Source organism: Neomonachus schauinslandi, chromosome 11 (genome assembly GCF_002201575.2).
Source record: "Neomonachus schauinslandi chromosome 11, ASM220157v2, whole genome shotgun sequence".
In the NCBI taxonomy this organism is placed as follows: Eukaryota; Metazoa; Chordata; class Mammalia; order Carnivora; family Phocidae; genus Neomonachus; species Neomonachus schauinslandi.
This window is the reverse complement of record NC_058413.1, coordinates 100617402-100640298: the sequence shown is the minus strand read 5'-3', so window position 1 is coordinate 100640298 and position 22897 is coordinate 100617402. Positions and strand designations below refer to the sequence as shown.

The 22897-nt window shown below is 42.6% G+C and overlaps 2 protein-coding genes across 2 annotated transcripts in view; one reads left to right on the top strand and one right to left on the bottom strand.

Moving 5' to 3' along the window:
* Positions 1–13849, bottom strand: part of ZW10 (zw10 kinetochore protein) — a 32584-nt gene extending 18735 nt beyond the window's left edge. Inside the window, exons 1-7 of the mRNA XM_021696263.1 lie at positions 13671–13849; positions 11512–11646; positions 6992–7093; positions 6697–6774; positions 6384–6543; positions 4739–4891; positions 4001–4192 (exon numbers count right to left, since the gene is read on the bottom strand). Coding sequence (XP_021551938.1) covers positions 4001–4192; positions 4739–4891; positions 6384–6543; positions 6697–6774; positions 6992–7093; positions 11512–11646; positions 13671–13775 — 925 coding nt within the window. The 5' untranslated portion in view covers positions 13776–13849. The remainder of the gene's footprint in view (positions 1–4000; positions 4193–4738; positions 4892–6383; positions 6544–6696; positions 6775–6991; positions 7094–11511; positions 11647–13670) is intronic.
* Positions 13850–19540: 5691 nt separating this feature from the next.
* On the top strand, positions 19541–20227 carry CLDN25 (claudin 25). The gene has a single exon (XM_021696549.1). The coding sequence runs from the start codon at positions 19541–19543 to the stop codon at positions 20225–20227; it is 687 nt and encodes a 228-aa protein (XP_021552224.1).
* Positions 20228–22897: the final 2670 nt, after the last annotated feature.

The window sequence follows — 22897 nt, the reverse complement described above, 5'->3', positions numbered from 1 at the left end:
TTTAGAAGCAATTAGTTTTAAAACCAATCATTTCTTTAAAAATTCAATACAATAAAGTATGACATAATTATGCAAAGTGATCTATTACATAGCTCTATAATTTACTTACTCATTTCCCTATTCTTCAAAATTTCATTACTTTCCAGTATTTCAGTATTGTAAGTAACATTATGATGAACATCCTTATACATAGTTTTATATATTTAAGATTATTTCTGGGCGCCTGGGTGGCTCAGTCAGTTAAGCGTCTGCCTTCGGCTCAGGTCATGATCCCAGGGTCCTGGGATCGAGTCCCGCATCGGGCTCCCTGCTCTGTGGGGAGCCTGCTTCTCCTTCTCCTCCCCACTTGTGCTCTCTCTCTCACTATCTGTCTCTCTCTCTCAAATAAATAAAATCTAAAAAAAAAAAAAATCTTAATTAAAAAAAAAAGATTATTTCTGTAGGGCAGACTCCTATAAGTTGAGATCTTGGTTCAAAGGATTGAAACATATTAAGACTTTTTATATATTTTGCCAAATTCTTTCCAAATTTTCTTTTTCCTCTTTTAAAAACTCCTTTGTGGGGCGCCTGGGTGGCTCAGTCGTTAAGTGTCTGCCTTTGGCTCAGGTCATGATCCCAGGGTCCTGGGATCAAGCCCCACATCAGGCTCCCTGCTCGGCGGGAAGCCTGCTTCTCCCTCTCCCACTCCCCCTGCTTGTGTTTCCTCTCTCGCTGTGTCTCTCTCTCTGTCAAATAAATAAATAAATCTTTAAAAAATAAATAAATAAATAAATAAATAATTAAATAATTAAATAAATAAAAACTCCTTTGTGAGGGGCCCCTGGGTGGCTCAGTCGGTTAAGCATCTGCCTTCAACTCAAGTCATGATCCCACTCCACATCTGTCTCCTTGCTCAGCCAGAAGCCTGCTCTCCCTCTCCCTCTGCCCTCCCCGTGCTCATGCTCTCTCTCTCTGTCAAATAAATAAAATCTTTTTAAATAAATAAATAAACAAATAAAATAAAAGCTCCTTTGTGTACACCTGAAGCTAATATAACATTGTAGGTTAACGACACTGGAATTAAAACGAAATAAAATTTAAAAAAATTAAAGCTCCTTTGTTGTTGGTATAACAATGCTTTCTAAGAAAGAAAACTTTGAAGGAAAAATACAGATTTAAAAGGTGAAAAGAAGAGCATATAACCAAAGGCAAACATAAGAGGAAGGGCAAAAGCCCTTAGGAAGTTTCAGAATAACTAAAATCCAAAGAAAACAGAGGATTCCAAAAAGAACTAAGGACTCAAAATAGAATTTTCAGATTATATTTAGATCAAGAAGATGAAGGAAGGGAATGAATGCTGACTGACGGATATCAAAGAGAACACAAAATTCCTAAACTCGTTCTTTTATTCTCTTCTTTGTCAAAGACAGTGATCTCTAAACCGAAAGGGAAACAATAAATGGTAAAAGAGAAACTAGAGCCTAAAATGCATAAAGAGATGAGCTATCTTCTGCTCTGAATATCCTAGATACAAGAAAACTTACAAAGAGATCAACAGGTATAGTACTGATTACTTTAATGGAGCAAAGTAAAACTGTAAAGAGGTCTGTACCAGAACTCCCCAGAGCACCTCTGGACTGTAACCCTATCCCAGGCAACAATATCATCACGGACTCAGATTAAACTATATGAAAGCATGGGTATCAATTATGCATGCGACATGAAGGGGAAAGGACAGTAAACACACTGCATGCAAAATTTTATCAAGTAAAATTTAACAAAGATTAATGTTAATTCCAAAAAGTCAAGTCTAAGATGGGAGAGCAGCAGTTTGCATTGCATTAAGTAGGACACAGGATTTTCATTTAGATTTAAAGCTCAGTGAGTTAACTGTGTAATAAAAAAAAAGCCTTTGGCTATACTCACAGAAGCATGGAACTGAGAATGAGGGCATGAATGCTCCCAAACTACTCTGAATTAGTTCACACTATAATACTTTGTTCTGTTTTGAATACCATACTTTAAGTAAAACTATAGAAGAAAATGGAATATATTCACAGAAGAGCAATGAAAATAAGAACTTAAAACTATGTCATTCAAAAAAAACCTAAGGATGTTGATATTGGTGGTAAGATACAAAGGAAGTAACAGCTACCATAAAGAATTTAAAAATCTATCATGTGTAATAGGAATTAGACATGTTCGATATGCTACACACAGCAGAAGTAGCATCAATAAAGTAGGCATTACAAAGCAATGTATTCTGAACAAATTTTTTAAACAACTACCTTGAAGATTTAATTTGCAAAATGCAGGCTTTGCTAATAGTATTTACTATTGATATAGGACACATGATTTTTTTAAAAAAACAAACAAAAACTCCATAAAACTCAGAGCTGCCCAGAGGCAGGACAGAATGCATGCATCAAGAGGAAGTGCCCTCCCCCTCACTAACAGTGCTCAAGCTGCCTATGTGACCCATAGAGAGAAGACTCAAGCATCAGAGATCTCTGGTTCTTTCTAATCCTTGGGTACTTTGTTTACAACTTTGTTTATACCTATGTATTATTTCCCTAAGCGAAGGAACAAGAAAACTACCTTGGATTTCTGCAGTTTATACAAGTCTGAAGATGTTTTCTCCTTCTCTGCGACTGTTAAAACTAGAACCAGTTCCTTCCTTTACACAGAAATTATTTTATATAAATAAACTAAATGACTGCCAGGAAAGCATACAAACACCACCAGCAGTTTTTTAATTTTTTCTACATCAAGAATGTTTGACTATTTAGTAAGACAACTGAGAAAAGCATAAAGTCAGGGGCGCCTGGGTGGCTCAGTTGGTTAAGCGACTGCCTTCGGCTCAGGTCATGATCCTGGAGTCCCTGGATCGAGTCCCACATCCGGCTCCCTGCTCGGCAGGGAGTCTGCTTCTCCCTCTGACCCTCCCCCCTCTCATGTGCTCTCTCTCATTCTCTCTCTCTCAAATAAATAAATAAAATCTTTAAAAAAAAAAAAAGCATAAAGTCAAAATAAACAATAAATAAATAAATAAATATTTTAAAAAGAAGATAAGTCAAATAACTAAAAAATAGTATTAAAACACCAGAAAAACTTTATTTTTAATAGCATGACAACCAAAAAAATTATTCAAAGCAATACAGAAACTGGCTATTTCAATCGTGAATACATAAAGATCTAAACAATAGGCTAAGACGGAATGTAATTTATTTCTTATGTTAAATTTCGTTTGTTTCTATCAGATTAATGGGGATTTTCCTATTGAAATACATAGAACTTGGTTCAGGGCGCCTGGGGGGCTCAGTCGGTTAAGCTTCCGACTCCTGATTTTGGCTCAGTCATGATCTCAGGGTTGTGAGATGGAGCCCTGCCCTGGGTGTGGAGCCTGCTTAAAATTCCCTCTCTCTGCCCCTCCCCCCACCTCTTTGTCTCGCTCTCTAAAAAACAAACAGGAGGGCGCCTGGGTGGCTCAGTTGGTTAAGTGACTGCCTTGGGCTCAGGTCATGATCCTGGAGTCCCGGGATCGAGTCCTGCATAAGGCTCCCTGCTCAGCGGGGAGTCTGCTTCTCCCTCTGACCCTCCCCCCTCTCGTGCTCTCTCTCTCTCTCTCAAATAAATAAATAAAATCTTAAAAAAAAAAAAACAAGAGTACTTAGTTCATCTCTGCTTCTCCCATAATTAAAGCAAGAGTCCCAATATGTGATGTTACTAGAAGTCCAGTGAGAGAAGTAGATCCTAGAATTCAACTAAATATTACAAATACAGAATCTGGGGTAGCACTGGTGACCCTATTTTCAATATAGGGAGGAGAAGGAATGTAAAGCAGAGCAGGAAATAAGCAGGTGATCACTTTACTCCTATAGCATAATTTACTCACCTCCAATCCTCTATACATTCAGATTAGGGGCATTTTTATCTACTTTAAAATAATATTTACTTTTAAAAACAATGTTGACTTTTCCCAAATATAAAACTATAAAAGCACTACCTTGGGGATACAGACCGAGAAGATGTTTCTGGAGCACTTCCAGTACCAGTCTGATCTTTGCAAAAACTTCAGACGGTGACGGATGTTCCAAGTCAGTCATTACAGATTCAAAACGAATAATAAAGATGTTAGGCTGGCTTTCTATAATAGCATAAAGGGATGGGCAAGATGCCAGAGGCCTAAGGATATACTTCAGCAGCATCTGACCTGAAAAATTATATGAACATTCATCAGAAATCACTGGAACAAACTTATAAAAAGCATGCATGCCCCCCCCCACCACCACCAAAAAAGATCTTTGAACTTAACAATAAAAATATATATCCTGTGACATCACACACCACTCGTTACGCACTGCAGGTTTTCCCACTGAAGTTCCCTAGACGGTCTACAGATTTTTATTTAAATCATTCAAAAAGTCAAATTAAATAAATAGCAGTAGCTGGTTTCCTGCTCAGTGGAGAGTCTGCTTCTCCCTCTCCCTCTGCCTGCCTCTCTGCCTACTTGTGCTATCTCTCTGTCAAATAAATAAATAAAATCTTTAAAAAAAGGAAAAAAGAAAAGTCAAGAAAGGATCCAAGCCCTTAATAAAAAGGGTAGTATTTATGAGAATTCCATTTGACGAATCATAAGGCCAAACCTAGGATCCATCGTCAATATTATCTAGAGAATATTTTATAAACTTACCTGTCATTCTGTTAATACCGAATATTCTGAGATTTCATGAAAATGAAACAAAGTAGTATGCCTTACCAAATGATTTAAGCTTCATTTGTAGCTCCCCAAGAACAGAAAATGCCAGGAGGACAGAACTGATTGGTGGCACAGGGGTCTTCTCTTCTTTCTGAGACTGTTCAATGCATAAATGAAGTTCTGTTTGTAGGCAAGATTCCAAGTTGCTGGTATCTAAGAAAAAGGGAGAAAACATCAGCTGTCTCAGCAATACAAGATATTCCCACTTCTATTCCTCAGAGCTCATTCTCTATTGAGATTCCTAAATATGTGGTTGTATTACAATACACTTCCAATGTAACCAAATTTTTATTATGACGTACGTGTCCTTGGCATCACTTTAAAACGAGAAATGACTGTTTCTGGTATATTCAAAGAACCAAACTAAGTGCAAAAGCAAGATGATGTGCCTAATAAATGCTTATTAAATATGCATTGAGTGGAGGTAAAAAATGACACACAAGGGGGCGCCTGGGTGGCTTAGTCGTCAAGCATCTGCCTTCCGCTCAGGTCACGATCCCAGGGTCCTGGGATCGAGCCCCACATCAGGCTCCCTGCTCAGCGGGAAGCCTGCTTCTCCCTCTCCCACTCCCCCTGCCTGTGTTCCCTCTCTCGCTGTGTCTCTGTCAAATAAATAAATAAAATCTTTAAAAAAAAAAAAGAATGACACATGAGGTCCCAGTTTCACTTAAGATCTCCTTAATGTTTTTTCTTACTGAGTATAGAAAATAGCCTGCCTAATAAGTTTAACAAGAAGGGTGTATAATAACAAAGAATTAACATGCCTGCTATCTTCTCTTAATTTTAGTCTGCCTGCAAATATAGCCCAAAATTTTCTAGATTACTTCCTTCAAAATAACTGAAATACATACACGTGTGTGTGTGTATATACGTACATACATATGTATTTAATGAATTTGGAGGCCCAAGTGGATACGGGAAAGGGGTTGGGGGAAGACTGAAACAAACTAAATTTCAAGATTCAATACTAGAAAATATACCAGGTGTAATGGCATGTCCTTTACATACAGTCTCAGAGGTTCTACTCTGTGTAAACCAGACATCAAAGACAGCTGGCACCTAGACTGAGCAGAGAGCCTGAGAGCCAAGCAGCGTCAAGCAAAGCCAGGGCCAAAGTAATCCTATTTCTTCATCTTGCAAAGCACCCAGTATCTCATGATTTTGCCACCATTTTTCCCCGAGGACTGAAAAAAACTGAGCCAAACCCCTGTCCCACTGACCGACACCCCCCTCCCTCCAAAAAGAGAGGAAATGGTCGGACAGCTTTTCAAAGCTTTCCGGCCATGGTAAACTGTTGGGATTAGGGCTGTTGGGGATGGGCGGGCCTACAGTGCAGTGGAAACTCTGTGGGGTCTTAAACGGCTACCACCTCCTCCACGGCCGCACCCTCATCATGTGAATCCCACCCACCCAGTCCTCTTCCCCTGCTGTGTTCCTTCCTCGTGAAGGGGACAGAGAGAGATTCAAGGGAAGTAAAGCGAGGAGCTAGTCCTAACACGCATTCTGCTTAACAGGAGAACTCAGTGCAGTGGAGACTGATAAATGAAACCTCCTTATCCCCCAGTATAAGATATTTCGAATATATTCAGAGGCCACACTGGTTCAGGCAGATTAAGCAAAGCAGTCCACCTGAGGTCAGCAGCACCTTTTGATGGCGGCAACTTCCATACGATCAGCTTCTGCCACTCTTCTCCAAGGTGGTAAAGGATGTTCTGTTTCTGTATTGTGAGCTCCATGTGGAGAGATTTCAACATTTTTAAATCAAAGCATTTTCTGGATTTCAGTAACTTCAGGTATTTCTGCGCCTGGCAGTGAAATGGAATCATCGTTAGACATTCCATCTAGCCTCAGGGCAGTGGGAATATACTGGTATAATGATAACGAATACGTGGAACACAAAATTTACTAAAAACAAGAACAGTACTAATTGCTTATACTGTGGAGAAAGCATTTAGTACCTCTTCCAGACACTGAGCAGCAGTGACATACTTCTTCTCCGTTAATGCACAATTATATTCTTCAATAGCAGTAGAAAACTAAAACGATAAACATTGTTATTAGGTATTTCATTTTATACATCCTATTATTTCAAGTCTGTCTGCTCGTTTATTTTTAAAATATTTAAAAAATAAGGTATTTAAAAAATACCTTAGAGGGATACACATTTAATAATAAGACCAACTGGAAAAAAATGACTTTCTCACCAGCAAAACACACCACTCGTTATGCACTACGGGTGTTGAGTTTACTGACCTGTTGCAGCTGCTTAAGCAAACTTAGGACTACTGAGTCTCTTTCCAACTGTTGCTTCAAGTCTGTAAATTCAGCAGTTGATACATGAAGATCCCGGCAAACCTAATCCACACATCAAAGATAAGTACTCCTAAGTTATACTATATCTAAGAAATAAAACATTTATAGCTAATCAATAAGCTTTATTAGGTGAACATAATTCATACTGAAATTTAAATGCTGGTTAAGACTGGAATAACTAAAAAAAAAAAAAAAGTCACAGAATGTACTGGGAAGAGATCTTAAGTGGTTCACTTAGTCTAAACCATTATCCTATGCAGCAATATGCCATCAACATAATAGGCTCATGTCACAATCTAGCCTTAATTTAAGCAGTATTTTTCATCAGAGAGCTCATCCACCACCTGGATGATTAGAGGGGTATCCCCACTGCTAAGTGACAACTCATTCTACAGCTAATAGCTCTAACTCTTAGAAAGATTTTATGCTGAATCAGAATCCACCTCCCATTCTGTCCCACCTTTTCAGGGACTTTGCACTATCAATTCTTCTTTTCTGTATCTTTTACCTCTTCCTAATTCATTCCTCATTCATGAAATATACACTGACTGAATACCTACTAGAGCAAGGCTCCTTTCTTCAGGTTTAAACATGCTGAAATTTCCATCTTTGAGAAAAAAATTCCCTCCACCTCAGCAACCCCTATTTCTCAGTGGCTACCTTATTTCTCTCCTCCCTCTCACAAACAAGCCTCTTGCAAGAGCGATCCATGCTCACTATCTTCACTTTCTCACTTCTCATTCATTCTACAACTCACCAAGATCTGGTTTCTACCCCCACCATTCGATTAAAACTATTCCAAAACAGTGCCCCAAACACCAATCAACTCCTTGTTGTAAATCCAAAGCAAACATCATCAGTGTCTAACTATTTATCAGTACAGTTACTTTCCTTCCCTTGGTTCCCTGAAATTATTCTCCACTGATTTTCCTCCTAGTTCTTTGGCCATTCATTTTCTTTGGGGAACTTCATTTTCCCTCTGACCACTTCATACAGATTGACAGTCCTTTCTCCCTGGCCCTCCTCCTACCCTGAACCAGTGGTTCTCAAAAAACAATCATATTTTTTCCCCCACTCCCATCTAGGGATATCTGGCAGTGTCTGGAGACATTTTAGGTTGTCACAACAGGGGGAGTTCTACTGGCATCTAGGGAGTAGAGACCAGAGATACTGCGGATTATCCCACAATGCACAGGATAGCCCACCACAACAAAGAACTATCCAGCCCCAAATATCAACAGTGTCGAGGTTGAGAAATCCTGCTCTACACGCTCTCTCTGGGCAATCAGTGGCTCATGGCTTCCATTTCTAAAGACTTCTATCTCAAGTCCACATCACTTTCCTAAGCTCCAAACACATATATGGATGGGTGATGTGTAAACTGACAACTAAAAGCCATTTTCCCATTCCCCCACAGTAACAGCACATGGCTACCCGACGAGATTTGTAGGCTCGCTCAGTGGAGTGTGACCATGTGTCTAAGATCTCACCAATGAAATATAAGTAGAAGTGATGTGAACCATTTCCAAGTCTGAGTCAAGAAAATAGATGTGCGTCCTCCGTGCCCTCTTTGTTCTTAACCTCTGTACAAAATGTTCAGTCTGCCCACTGCTGTGAGTAATAAACTGTCCTTCATCTCTCACCCAAGGAATCTCATGTCTTCTAGTAGCATCCATGAAACTGTGGCAGGCTAACTAGCTAACCTACAAGCAGATTAAAATCTTAGATTCCCTCATAGTTCTTTTTTTTTTTTTTTTTTAAAGATTTATTCATTTATTTGACAGAGAGAGACACAGCGAGAGAGGGAACACAAGCAGGGGGAGTGGGAGAGGGAGAAGCAGGCTTCCCGCTGAGCAGGGAGCCCGATGCGGGGCCCCTCATAGTTCTTGACTGTGTAGAATCGGCCTGGCAGCCTGGACTATTACAATTAAAAAGCCATTTGAGCCACTGCATTTCAAGGTCTGTCTGTCTCTCTCTTTCTCTCTCTCTTCATTTCTTGTTGCAGTCTAGCCTTTGTCTTATTACACTCCAACCATGCAGCTCCATTTGCATATCCCACAGGCACCCCACAAAAACCTACTCCTTTCTCTAGATTTTCTTTTCAGTGAATGGCACATCAATGACCTCGTTCTCCATGATCCTTGACTCCTCCATCTTTCACTCCCCACATCAAGTCCCAAAGATCCCATCTCTTAAATGTCACTAGGATTCATCCTCATCCTCTTCTCCATCCTCACTGCCACTGACTTTAGAGCAGGACCCTGTCCTTTCTTCCCTGATTAGTTTAACTGCCTCCTAATGCTTTAACTGCCAGCTCATTTCCCTGTCTCATTCTCCCCAAGTCCATTCTTCAAACTGCAAGCGGAATGGGATTCCTAAAATTCAAACCTGATGTCACTACTCTGTTTAAAATCCTCCATGGCTTCCACAGTGCCATCAAGATAATGTCCACACTGCTTAACCTGATAGACACGGTCCTTGCGTACCTTTCTATTCTCATCTCGTGTCCCTTCCCACCACATGAGTCATGTGGAATCCTCTTCGAAAGCGACATCTCTCCATTCCATCTATGTCTCTGCAATGCTATCCCCTATGCCACCTAAAACACTCTTCCTTCCTCTTTGCCTAACTATCTATTACTTCAGGTTTTGGTCTGATACTATTTCCTATAGGAAGTCAAGCTTAGCTGTATTTTCCCTAATTGAATTATTCCTTTTTAATGTGCATCGTACTATTTTAGTCATCTACATTAGGCAAGAGATTCACATTTTGAAATAAAAAACTGTCATGTTCAGTAACTACCACAGTGTTTGACCCCTTGTAGATGCTGAATAAGTATACCAAATGACTGATTAAATCTACCTATTAAATCTCATTCTTCTTCTCCAGCCATAAGTTTGAATCTTTTTTTTTTTTTTTAAGATTTTATTTATTTAATTGAGAGAGAGAATGAGATAGAGAGCACATGAGATAGGGGAGGGTCAGAGGGAGAAGCAGACTCCCCGCCGAGCAGGGAGCCCGATGCGGTACTCCGATCCCAGGACTCCGGGATCATGACCTGAGCCGAAGGCAGTCGCTTAACCAACTGAGCCACCCAGGCGCCCCATAAGTTTGAATCTTACTAGGGCTAAACATCCTCAGTTTCTTTCACTGTTCTTCCGATGATACAATGTTTAGGTATGCACCTTCTCATTTAGACCAGGCACCTTTCAAAATGCAACAACCAGAACTGAATAAATTTCACCAACCATAATCTGGTACGGACAGTCCATGACTCTCTTATTCCAGACACTGCATTTCTAATAGTACAGTCTAAGATGGCACTATTGACTCATGGATCAAACAATCAACTAACTACAAATACACCTTGAAAATATTATTTGAACTGTGCCAGAGTTGTAGAGTAACAGATTTTTATTAAAACTTCTAATCAGAATGACTGATGAACTGTTAACAGATTTTCTAGAAAATCTAGAAATCCCCATTTGTGATTAAAGTTTTACACAGAACTTCTGAAAAACACATCTGCTCACTTTCCTTCCTTAATAACTATCACCTAGAGAAAAGACTTGGGCATCTTTCCTTGAGGACTTTGAAAACACTTCACCATCTTGATTTGGGGTATCAATGAGCCCTGCCCAATAATTTAGCAATAGATGTAGAAGGCCTCGAAGATTACACCTGCTTAAACCTCTAATATCAGCTTTCCTTGCTTCAAATGACTATGTTTCCTAAAAGTTAAATACAGGAAAAAAATCCTGGTGAAATAATATATGTGAAAAATGTTTTTAAAATTTTGAAGTGGCTATTTTTGTTTCCACACTGGCTTACTTTTTTTTGTGATGACAGCACTCTGGCAAATGTAGTAAGCATTTCTAAACCCCACCAGACCTTCCATAAGAAGCACAGCAAGCACTGGCCCAACACAGTGACATGGTACAAGACAGGCAAAGATTCTTTGTGTGTCCAGATAGAGCGGCTTTATGACAGGAAGCAGAGTGGTTGTAGCTGGCAAATCGAGCCAATTTTCCAGGAGAAGGCCAAACGACCAAGATTATGTTGAGACTGGAATGTGTAGAGGCCAGCTATAGATATAAGAGAATGCTAGCCATTAAGAGATGTTAAGCATTTTAAACTAACAGATAAAAGTCCAAATGACCCAGCTTTATTTTGAAGACAATAAAATTCTAAGATCATTTTTTTCTAATTTATAAAGTGCTATTCAAATGCCAGACATTATTATTATAGCTTTAAAAATGTACTATGAAAATTGTTGATAGTTTTGGAAAATATTTCTATCTTAAAATTGGAAGTTACTCTAAAGTTATACAATACAACTTCCACTGACCAATAAGGAAAGTGAGGTCTTGAAAACTTATACACAGAATTGAACTGTCTGAGCAATCAGGCAGCTGAACTACCACCCTACAAACCTAACCAATATAATGAACCATTTTTACCTCACTCTCTATCCTGGATTTCAGCAGGTCAATGTCCTCAGATAGCTTATCCACTTGGGTAACCAGGTCCTGTGCACTTTGCATGCTAGGCAGGAATTCACTATACTTCTTGCTGATCATAGTGCACACTTCACCCTATAAAATAAGACAGAAGAATTACAGTGAGATGAGTAGAGAACTCTATTAAAAATATACAGCTCGGGGCGCCTGGGTGGCTCAGTTGGTTAAGCAACTGCCTTCGGCTCAGGTCATGATCCTGGAGTCCCGGGATCGAGTCCCGCATCGGGCTCCCTGCTCGGCGGGGAGTCTGCTTCTCCCTCTGACCCTTCTCCCTCTCATGCTCTCTATCTCTCATTCTCTCTGTCTCAAATAAATAAATAAAATCTTTAAAAATATATATATATATACAGCTCATCTTCCATAAGGAATCCTCCATGCTGGAGCCTTCTGGCCAGTTACCCACACCCCTTCATTTTTCCTCCAAGCCAATGGGTTTCTTTGAAAAACACATTTCTCCCACCTTTAAGGATCCCATAACATTATTAGGATGCAAGAAGACAATGATCACCAAATTCCAGTGCCCAAAAGTTGTACAAATGCTGAAAAAGAAAAGGGGGAGCCAGAAGTTCTCATATTAAACTAGATTAGCTCAGACTGCAGCCACCAACTTTAATCATATAGCTACTAGAAAAAGCAAACAGATAAATTAAATCCACAATCTATATACTTCAACTTATGAATTTCTATCTTTTTGCTTATACAATTTTAAGGCCTAATCTTAAAACTCTAACTTGAGCTTCATCAATAAACAAATTATTGAATACTCTGCACTGAAAGCTTTGGAAAATACCAGAAAAAATTATGCCTGCCCATAAATTATTTGTAAGTAGAAAAATTACTATAAAGTAACAGAATATAAAAATGTAATATAGGAAGAGTTAATGTCCTCCAGAAACACAAATGAGAAAGAGATCACCTCTGCTTGAGGGAAAAATGAAGATACTTTATATGCAGGAAACTAGATTTGAGATAGGACATTAAAAAGATGAAAAGATGGCCACATAAGCAAAATCTGGGAACCAAGGAAAATACTGGGTCTGCTTGGAGCATAGAAAGTAATTGTCAGTTGGCTGAAGATCCAAGTTGGTGAGGGAAAGAAACCCAGTAAAAGCAAAGTTAGGTCCAGAACAGTAGGAGCCTTGAGTGCCATGCTAAGGTAGCTTAAGTCTTTCCACCATATAAAAAATGGTGAAAAACCCTAAAGCCCTGTTAAAGAAGAGATGGCCGTAACATGAATACTCACAAGTCGGGAAACCATTTTTGTAAAATCAGGGGTTGTTAGGAAGACCTACTTCTTGTGCCTTTATGATAGGGTGCCAAACTTGCTCCCTGAAATCCACACTTAACGCAGGTGCACACAACTTTAAATGAAAGCAACAAAGATGTGGGCAAAGACTGGCAAGGGAAGGATACCAATACAGAGTGAAACTGTGAATAGCGACGTGCTTTTTGAGTTGGTATCAACCTCAAGACAGCAGGGTCCTGTTTTACAACACTCAGAGCAGCCTCAAAGGACTTGGGGATGAAGACCAGAGTTTCATAAACATGTTGACAGACTGGAACAACAAAAATTTCAGAGAGGAGAATGGTAGCATTCTCCCAAAGCTATTTTATTCACCAGCAAATGGTATAAAAAGGAGTGGGCGGAGGAGATAAACACAAACCAGGAAGGTGGTCCTGTCCGCATTTCTATCCTTCGCACATGCTCCGTCCCTGGACACCTCGGGGCTTCCAGACCCACCTCCTCTGCTGGTCTCCACAGTCTTCCTGTGGAGCAAAGCCCCCGACCTGACCGATCCCCACCCTAACCCCACTGCCCAGCACTCCTCGGCCACCTCCTCCTCGGCCACCGCCTCCTCCTCCCCTAGACGCCAGGCCTCCGCGCTTCCTCACTCCCCAACCGTCTGGGCTCCCCTCCGCGCCCCTCCCCAAACCACACACTTCCCAGCCCTCCCACTTCACATTCTTCTCACTCAGCCCCTACACCGGACTCTGCTCATACCCCCTCTCTCTGCCCTTAGCCCCCACTCCTTTCCCGGTCCCTCCACAAACGGACTCGGCGTCCCTTTTCAGTCAGCCCCCGGCTGCTGGGCCTTCACCTTAATCTCCTCCACCCGCCGGGTCAGGCGGCTGATCCGAGTGCCCAGGTCCTCCTTCTCCAGCCTCCCCGAGTGTGCCAGAACCTCCGTCACGAACGAAGCCATCGCCACGACTGGAACCAAGACGGACAGGGTCACTCTTGCGGCCAGCACGGCAGCCCCAGTCCCGCCGGCGGGGTTGGCGCGCGGCCTGCCGGGAAACTGAGTCTCGCGGGGCCCAGACCGTGGCTCCGAAGGCGAGGACGCACTACAACTCCCAGCAGGCACCGCGACTGTCCTAGCGTGGAATTTCCACGGTGTCTCGTAGCTGGCAAACTGGGGAAGACGCGTTTCCCTCCCTGGCTGTTTTCAAATAGTTTGTCTCTTCCCGCCTGTTTTTCGCTGGAAGAAATGAAATGTTTTTACTTAAAAACCAGTCCTAAATGAACCTTTCTCAACTTCAAAACGCTTAACTGTGAAATTCATTGAGCTGGAATACCCGAGGAACCCACCTTGATCTTTTTTCGTTAAATATTCACCCTCAAGGGCTGCAGCGGCCGTCAGAATCTATATGAATAGTGCCCTCTGGAGTTGTGCAAACGAAGTGGCGTCACCTCATAAAGTCTGACTAAATTGCACTCCTTTTATGTTGCATGGTTTACAATGCAATCTATGTACATACATACTACATCTGTGTAACAAATACACATGTGTTTCTTTTTTGTAATACATTACATTTTTATATATATTTTTATTTATTTATTTGTGAGAGAGCGCACCCAGGGGCACAGAGGGAGAGGAGAAGCAGACTCCCTGCTGAGCAGAGAGCCTGATTTGGGGGGCGGGGGGGGGGCAATTATCTGAGTGGCAGACTTACGGTATTTTTTTCTCTTTTTTGCCCTGTTTTCTTATTTTTCTGTACTGCTTTGATTAAAATGTCACCTTGAGGGTGAATATTTAACGAAAAAAGATCAAGGTGGGTTCCCAATCCCAGGACCCTGAGATTATGACCTGAGCTGAAGGCAAAGGCTGAACCAACTGAGGCCCAGGTGCCCCCATTACATATTTATATTTTTTATATTATTCATATTACCCAAGCATAAATAACATTAGTATTGTGTAGACTAGAGCAAGATACTTAACACTTTCTATCAGAGGTTACAAATTAACTTTATCAAAAGTTTTAAAAAATTGTTTCATTATTTGCATGTGTTACATACTGAAAGATGTTCACAACATACTATGTACACAATGATTGTTTTTTAAAATAAATAGATATAGATACATATAGAGTGGTAAAGGATATACACCAAATTATCTGAGTGGCAGACTTATGGTATTTTTTCTCTTTTTTGCCCTGTTTTCCTATTTTTCTGTACTGCTTTGATTAAAATGTCATCTTTAATTTTTTAAAAAGGTATTTGGTGAAGGTTGACCCCACGTAGATGCTGACCCTAAAGTCCTTGTCAATTTTGAGTGCCTACGGGACTATCTGCTTATCCCAGTGAGGCAAGGGCAGCTTTCTGTGACATGAGCAAAGGAAATGAAACTGGGATTGAGACAGGAAGCACAAACAACAGCCATAACGTGCTGGGAAGCCATCTCTCCCTAGAAAACCAAATCAACTTCTGTTCAGTACACCTGTCAGCCTCACTTTGAATTCTAAATGGTACTACTACTAAATGCCCAGTGAGAAAGAAGGACCTGCAGGGGACATTCCTGAAAACTTATATATTTATTGAGCAACTACGTATGACAGACACTGGGCTAGGCTGGAAATCCAAATGTGTGAATAAATAATCCCAGGAAATGGGATTATTGAGAGATCAATCCAGATCAGTCCAGGGCCTAAGTCTTATCCAGTTGCTGGGAAGGGGAGGACTCTTTAAGGAAAAGAATAGAAAATAAATACAAAATTAGGTGCAGGCCTGAGAAGGGGCCTGTGCAAGTAACAGGCCCCAAAACTGAAGCCACCTCTGAGGAAGATACAAAGGGCAGAGGAAATAATGGAGGAGGAGCACCCAGTCCCTGATTCAACCAGAAAAGTTTCACAGTAAGAAGGAATCTGAACTGGGGCTCCTGGGTGACTCAGTCATTAAGCGTCTGCCTTCGGCTCAGGTCATGATCCCAGGGTCATGGGATCAAGCCCCAGATCGGGCTCCCTGCTCTGCGGGAAGCCTGCTTCTCCCTCTCCCACTCCCCCTGCTTGCCGTGTCTCTCTCTCTTGCCATGTCTCTCTCTGTCAAATAAATAAAATCTTAAAAAAAAGAGAGAGAGAGCGAAGAAGAAGGAATCTGAACTGAGAATGGAAGGAGATGCCACTTTGAGGTTGAGGTTCTAGAATCTTCTCCAGGAAGTCAATCCGTGGGTCAGACCCACAAATGCAACTGCAGAGCTCTGCCCCTCCCTGGGCAGAGAGGGCACCGGATAAGCGGCAGACTGCCCCTCAAGTTTGCAGGGAAAGGCCAGGAAGAGCCAGAGTTAGACTGAGGAAGGAGAAGAAAGAAGGAATGGAGTGGGATTGCTACACACAGTGCAGACAGGCATGAATGACTACCTGAATAAATAAAAAGAAATTAATAAAATGAGTGGGTTTTGTTTTCCCTCACTAACCTGACCTCCTCCACAGTTCACAGTTATCATGGTTTATATGTCTCCCAACTCACAGATTTTCACAAATTGTCAAGAAAGGGCTCTGAAAGGGGCGACTGGGTGGCTCAGTCAGTTAAGCTTTCAACTCTTGTTTTCTGCTCAGGTCATGATCTCAGGGTCATGGGATCGAGTCCCGTGTCAGGCTCTGCGCTCAGCAGGGAGTGTGCTTAAGGTTCTCTCTCCTTCTCTCTCTCTCTGTCTCTCCCTTGCCCCTCCCCCCCACCATGCACACTCTCTCAAATAAAAGCCAGGGGAGGAGCAGAGGGAGAGAGAGAAGCAGGGAGCCCGATGCAGGGCTCAATTCCAGGACACTGGGATCATGACCTGAGCCAAAGGCAGACGCTTAACTGACTGAGCCACCCAAGCACCCAGAAAAATAAATCTTAAAAAAAAAAAAAAGAAAAAGGAAAGAAAGGGCTCTGAAGAAAAGGCGAGGGAATAAGGAGTGTTGTCTGAAAGAATTCCTCCTGACTTATCAGAGCTCATATACATGTGGCATGGCTGTGTTCAAGAAGGAAAATATCAAATACAAACCTGGATGAATATGGTGCAAGCAGACAGCATTTCCAGGGATGCATAATATTTTGCCATTGTGTTGATTAGAACATGTGGTTGTTACAAAAACAGCAGAAGGAGCCTACAATTTGAGAGAGCACCCCATTTGCTTCAAAACAGTGTGAAGGGAGGGATGCGGATGGTGGATGTGGGCATGTATGAAATAAGATCAGTATGTGTGGATAATTTCTGAAGCTGGGTATATGAAATTTCTTTTTCCATTTGCTCTACTTGTGTATGTATTTGAAATGTTCTATAATTGGGGCGCCTGGGGGGCTCAGTCATTAAGTGTCTGCCTTCGGCTCAGGTCATGAGCCCAGGGTCCTGGGATCGAGCCCCACGTCCTGCACAGTGGGAAGCCTGCTTCTTCCTCTCCCACTCCCCCTGCTTGTGTTCCCTCTCTCGCTGTGTCTCTCTCTGTGAAATAAATAAATAAAATCTTTAAAAAAAAAAAAAAAGAAATGTTCTATAATAAAACATAAAAGAAAAAAAAGGGCCTGCGAGATGATTCTGGTCCCCTCCCTCCATCCCCACACCACTGATAATCTGATCAGACTGTATTGAGACATCATTCAGATAAAGTCAAGGTAGTGTTTTCTTAGATCCTTCCCCCCCCCCCCCCCCGCTTCCCCTTCCTAGTGCACCATAGGACAATCAGTAGCTTAAAATATGAATAGGGGAATACATTGGTCAACATGTGTGTCTTCATTATAAGAAATCCCAATTTTCTTCGGTGTTTTGCCATAAAGATTAACCTTGCCCAAATGCTATGTCATTGGTGTGCAGACGCAGGGCAGGGGGAGTCACCGTGGCGGCCTGGAGACAGGGACCTGAAGTGACACGGGCTGAAACCACATGGCTCAGGAGCTAGATCCGTTGCTTACCAGCTGGGGCACCCTGGTACGTTATCTAACATGTTTCTCACAGCAGTGGGGTGAAAATTAAATACGGATAAAGTATCTGGTCAAAAGTCTGGCATTTAGCCATACTCAGTAAATGCAAACTATTTCCTTTGCTGTCAGAACCTGCCTTTTGGCAACAGCAACACATCGGAATGAAAGCTGACATGGGTACCACCTCTTAACAGCTACTGTCCTACAGCGGCGAGCTTGGGCGGGGTGGGGGAGGGAGGGAGCGCTTCCCTCCTGGCGGATTCAGGGTCTGGATTGCTTCTTCGGGTGAGGCATTTTCTTTTCTTTCTTTTTTTTTTAAAGATTTTATTTATTTATTTGACAGAGAGAGAGACAGTGAGACAGGGAACACAAGCAGGGGGAGTGGGAGAGGGAGAAGCAGGCTTCCCGCGGAGCAGGGAGCCCGATGTGGGGCTCGATCCCAGGACCCTGAGATCATGACCTGAGCCGGAGGCAGACGCTTAACGACTGAGCCACCCAGGCGCCCCACGGGTGAGGCATTTTCTATTTGTTTCCTGCTTACAAAAATATTAACTGATTCACTTGTAAAATATATAAAATACGTGGATAATCACAAATAAGGAAATAAAAACTATCCATAATCCTTCCACTAAAATAACCATGGTTAACATTTTGTGATATATGCTATGTATATACGTAGATATAGATGTACACTCTTTTTTGAAAGTGAAATTGTACTCTACATGCTCTATATACTGATTGGTCAGTCACTTGCCTGTCTCACTTAACGACAAATCAAAAATATTTTTCATGTCATTGAAATTTCTTCTACATCATTTTAAAATGGCTGCCCAGTACTAACCAATATTTCAATGGACATTTTCATAATCTTTGTATATACTCACAATAAATTAGGGTCAGTTCCTGGAGGTAAGGTGCTGGATCAAAGTATGTGCATATTTAAAAGTATGAAATACGAGGGATGCCTGGGTGGCTCAGTGGGTTAAGTGTCCAACTCTTGGTTTCCGCTCAGGTTATGATGTCAGGGTCTTAGGATCGAGTCCTGCATGGGGGGGGGGGTCCATGCTCAGCAGGGAGTCTGCTTGAGGATTTCTTTCCCTCTCCCTCTGCCCCTCCTCTCTCTCTCTCTCTCAAATAAATAAATAAATCTTTAAAAAAATAAAAGTATGGGGCGCCTGGGTGGCTCAGTTGGTTAAGCGACTGCCTACGGCTCAGGTCATGATCCTGGAGTCCCGGGATCGAGTCCCGCATCGGGCTCCCTGTTCGGCAGGGAGTCTGCTTCTCCCTCTCCCACTCCCCGTTTGTGTTCCCTCTCATTTGTGTTCCCTCTCTCGCTGTGTCTTTCTCTGTCAAATAAATAAATAAAATCTTAAAAAAAATAATAATAAAAAAATAAAAGTATGAAATATGAAGTCATGTTGTCCTCCAGAAAGATTACATCAATGTATATTCCCAGAACACCATTCTCATCATCTCGGAACAGGGGAGTGATTTTACCTTCAAGTTTATGAATTTACTCATCAAATAGATATTGATGGTTTACCATCTGGCTTTTTTTGCCTCTCATGGGGCCCTCCCCCAGAACCCACGCCCACATCCAATCTTGGGCACACCCCCTGAACCTCACGTTGCCAAGTTCCTGGCACCTGCTTCAGCTGCTGCCTAAGAACTAAAACAAGAGCCCTGTCCAAATGTGAAAGACCTTCCACTGGGCATCCCCAAAAGTACTCCTTGCTAACCAGTCACCGAGCCGCCTGTCCTTTGCTTTCTGCCTCTGCAGTGGGAGCAGCCATGGCCTGGAGTTTCCGCAGGAAAGCCCAGCTTGGAGGACTGCTCCTCTCTCTCCTTGGCTGGGTCTGCTCCTGTGTCACCACCATCCTGCCTCAGTGGAAAACTCTCAATCTGGAACTGAACGAAATGGAGACCTGGATTATGGGGCTTTGGGAGGTCTGCGTGAATCAGGAGGACGTTGCCGTGTGCAAGGCCTTTGAGTCCTTCTTGTCTCTGCCCCAGGAGCTCCAGGTATCCCGCATTCTCATGGTAGCCTCCCATGGGCTGGGGCTACTGGGGCTTCTGCTCTCTGGCTTTGGGTCCGAATGCTTCCAGTTTCCCAGGATCAGATGGGTCTTTAAGAGGCGGCTTTGCCTTCTGGGAGGGACTTTGGAAGCATCAGCTTCAGCCACTACCCTCTTTCCAGTCTCTTGGGTGGCCTATGCTACAATCCAAGACTTCTGGGATAACAGCATCCCTGAGATTGTGCCTCGCTGGGAGTTTGGAGATGCCCTCTACCTGGGCTGGGCTGCTGGGATTTTCCTGGCCCTCGGCGGATTATTCCTCATCTTCTCAGCCTGTCTGGGAAAAGAAGATGTGCCCTCTCTCCAGATGGCTGGCCCTACAGCCCCACCATTCTATGCCCCAGCAGACGAGTCCAATGATTCCTTCTATCTAACAACAAGACCTAGGAACCTATTAATCTAGGAACTGCTTCTGCCAAGGAATCTCTGGAACAAAGGAATGTCAGTAGAATCCTTTCTCTTCCTTATCTTTCATCGCTCTATTTATTTGCCTATATGGGGGTGGTAGTCACTGTCCCATTTGTTAAGGATTTGACTGTCTTGGTGATATGGTGATCCATAATTTCAGAATGAAAAATCAAGGCAGAATTTCTAACAAACATGTTTTTCTGATTTAGATTTTACTTGTTTAAAATGCTTTTAAACTCATAACATTAATTATATACTTGATTCATTACTAAATATATTGCAAAATTACATCTATCACAGAAAATCTAGTATGAATAGCCACTGTAGATATAAATAGAAATGTTGTGGGGGTGCCTGGGTGGCTCAGGGTTAAGCCTCTGCCTTCAGCTCAGGTCATGATCCCAGAGTGCTGGGATCAAGCCCCGCATCAGGCTCCTTGCTCAGCCGGGAGTCTGCTTCTCCCTCTCTGTCTGCCCCCCACTCCACCCCGGCTTGTGTGCAGGCGCTCTCTCTCTATCTCTCTCTCTCTAATAAATAAAATCTTAAAAAAAAAAAAGAAAGAAATGCTGGAGAATGTAAAATGAATTATTGGCTCAGGATAGCACCTTAACATAGGAAGATTCCTTGTGTTCATTTTCCTTCTCAGGTACACAATTTGAAGGGGACTTTACAGTATCTATTGGTTCTGTAGATTCTTAATATCCCAGAAGAAGACATATTCTTGTTTTTGCTATATTGTGAGGCTGTGTGTGGTCGGCTCTGTCTTCTCAGCGTGAAGTTAAGAAATAGTGTGAATGAGTCATAGGGTGAACAACCGTCCCAGGTTGCCCAGAACTGGGCACTTTCGGTGCTAAAGCTAGGAGAGTCCCAGGCACACTGGCACAAATTGATTACCACAGAGTGGCTATGCCCAGGAACTGCCCAACGTGGGCATGGATGTGGAGGGAACTAGCAGCTTCTCAGAAACGTCTTCTACCACAGGCAAATTCACTTTATGCATCCTTTAAAATGGAACCCCAATGTCAGCAGATCTACCCAGGCTGTGGCTACAAATAAAAGTCCCCTTCACAACAATTAACCCCAGTTCCTTTGCTTGTCCCACCTGCCCTGGCAGGCCCTCAGCCTGACTACCCCGCTCCCAGGTCTTCCTCAGGCATTTGTGCAAGTCCTCAAGGAGGAGCCTCACGCTTACTCATAAGCCTGTGTGTCGGCAGAAATCACCACGCGTTACCCACCCTGTTCCTCTCACTGCCATCTGTCCCCCACTCCCTTAATCAGTTGAAAGAGTCGATGATTCCTGCAGGAGAATAAAGGTGCTGGCTCCCAATGTCCCCAAGCGGGTCACTTCCCCAAGCTCAGAGGCAGGCCGGATGGCTTGCAGAGCTGAGGAGAGTCACGCCCCCCAGGCTGGTGCTGCACTTCGCCTGATGAGCTGTGAGGCGTCCTCTGCTTGTGCTCCTTCGCCTCTTGCACCTCCACCGAGTAGCCCTGGCGTCTTCAGATAGCCGCTGCTCAAGCAAGAATGCACACCCCAACACGAGTATAAACAAGTTTGCCAGCATAGCCCAGGCCAGTTCCCTCCTTAGAGAAATAATATGGGTTTTTTGGTTTGTTTGTTTTCCTGAGGAAACAAGTCTGCCCAGGTGCAACTTCATCTCTGGCAACGTTTACCTTCTTACCCAGAGTGGGGTTCTCTCTAGGAGTCATGCTTTCTCCAGAAAGCTCCTTTCCCTTTTATGCATGTCCTTTTGTGTATGCCCACTCAATGTCCACACATCCAAATGACCTTAGTTAGGTAAATAAATTTCTGAGCATAAAGGGGCAGTTTGCACCAAAGTCATATTCTGGCTTTCTAGGGTTCCAATGCCCATTTCGTCAACTATTCCTTCTCAGGAGTGAGGCTCAAATATCCAAGAGTTAACCTTGGATCCCACAGGATCTCCAAGATGGGCCCATCTCATCATTCATCCACCTGGTCACTTATTCATTCATTTAACAAATATGCACTAAGCACCTACCATACCCCCGGCATTCTGCTAGGAACTGGGAATAAAATAGTAAAAGACAAAATTTATCTCTGCCCCTCATAGAGGCAGATAGGGGAGACAAATATTAATGTGAAATCACCTAGATAAAGGGAAATTGTAACCATGACACATGTGACAAATTCGGAAAGCTACGTGCTTCTACAAGATCATGCAATAGGAGAAATTGTAACCTAGTCAAGGAGTCATGGATGGATACCCTAAGGAAGTGATAACTGGCTAAAAGGTGAAGGACGGAGAGCAGTTCTGGATGAAGAGAGAAAAGTGTAGTGACATAGGAAGAAGCCAGATCTTGCAGAGTCTGTCCTTCACCTTACGGAGCATTGTCTCCATTTTCAGGACCACAGGAGGCCCAGCATGTGGCCAGGAGTGGGAACTCAGCCCCAGGTTACCCCCGCTGTACCTGCTCTCCTCCTCTCACACCTCATCCCCATGAGGTTTCCCGATGACATGGTTGTGCAGGGTTTCAGAGTTTACAAAATACCTCCATGTATCTTGGTAGTTTTACTTAACACATCTTGAGAGGTTTTTTTTTTAGTGGTTTTTTTTTTTTTTGAGGTCGCGAGAACCGATAGTCTTTGTTTTGCTAAGGAGGAATTTGAGATTCAGAAACCTTGGGC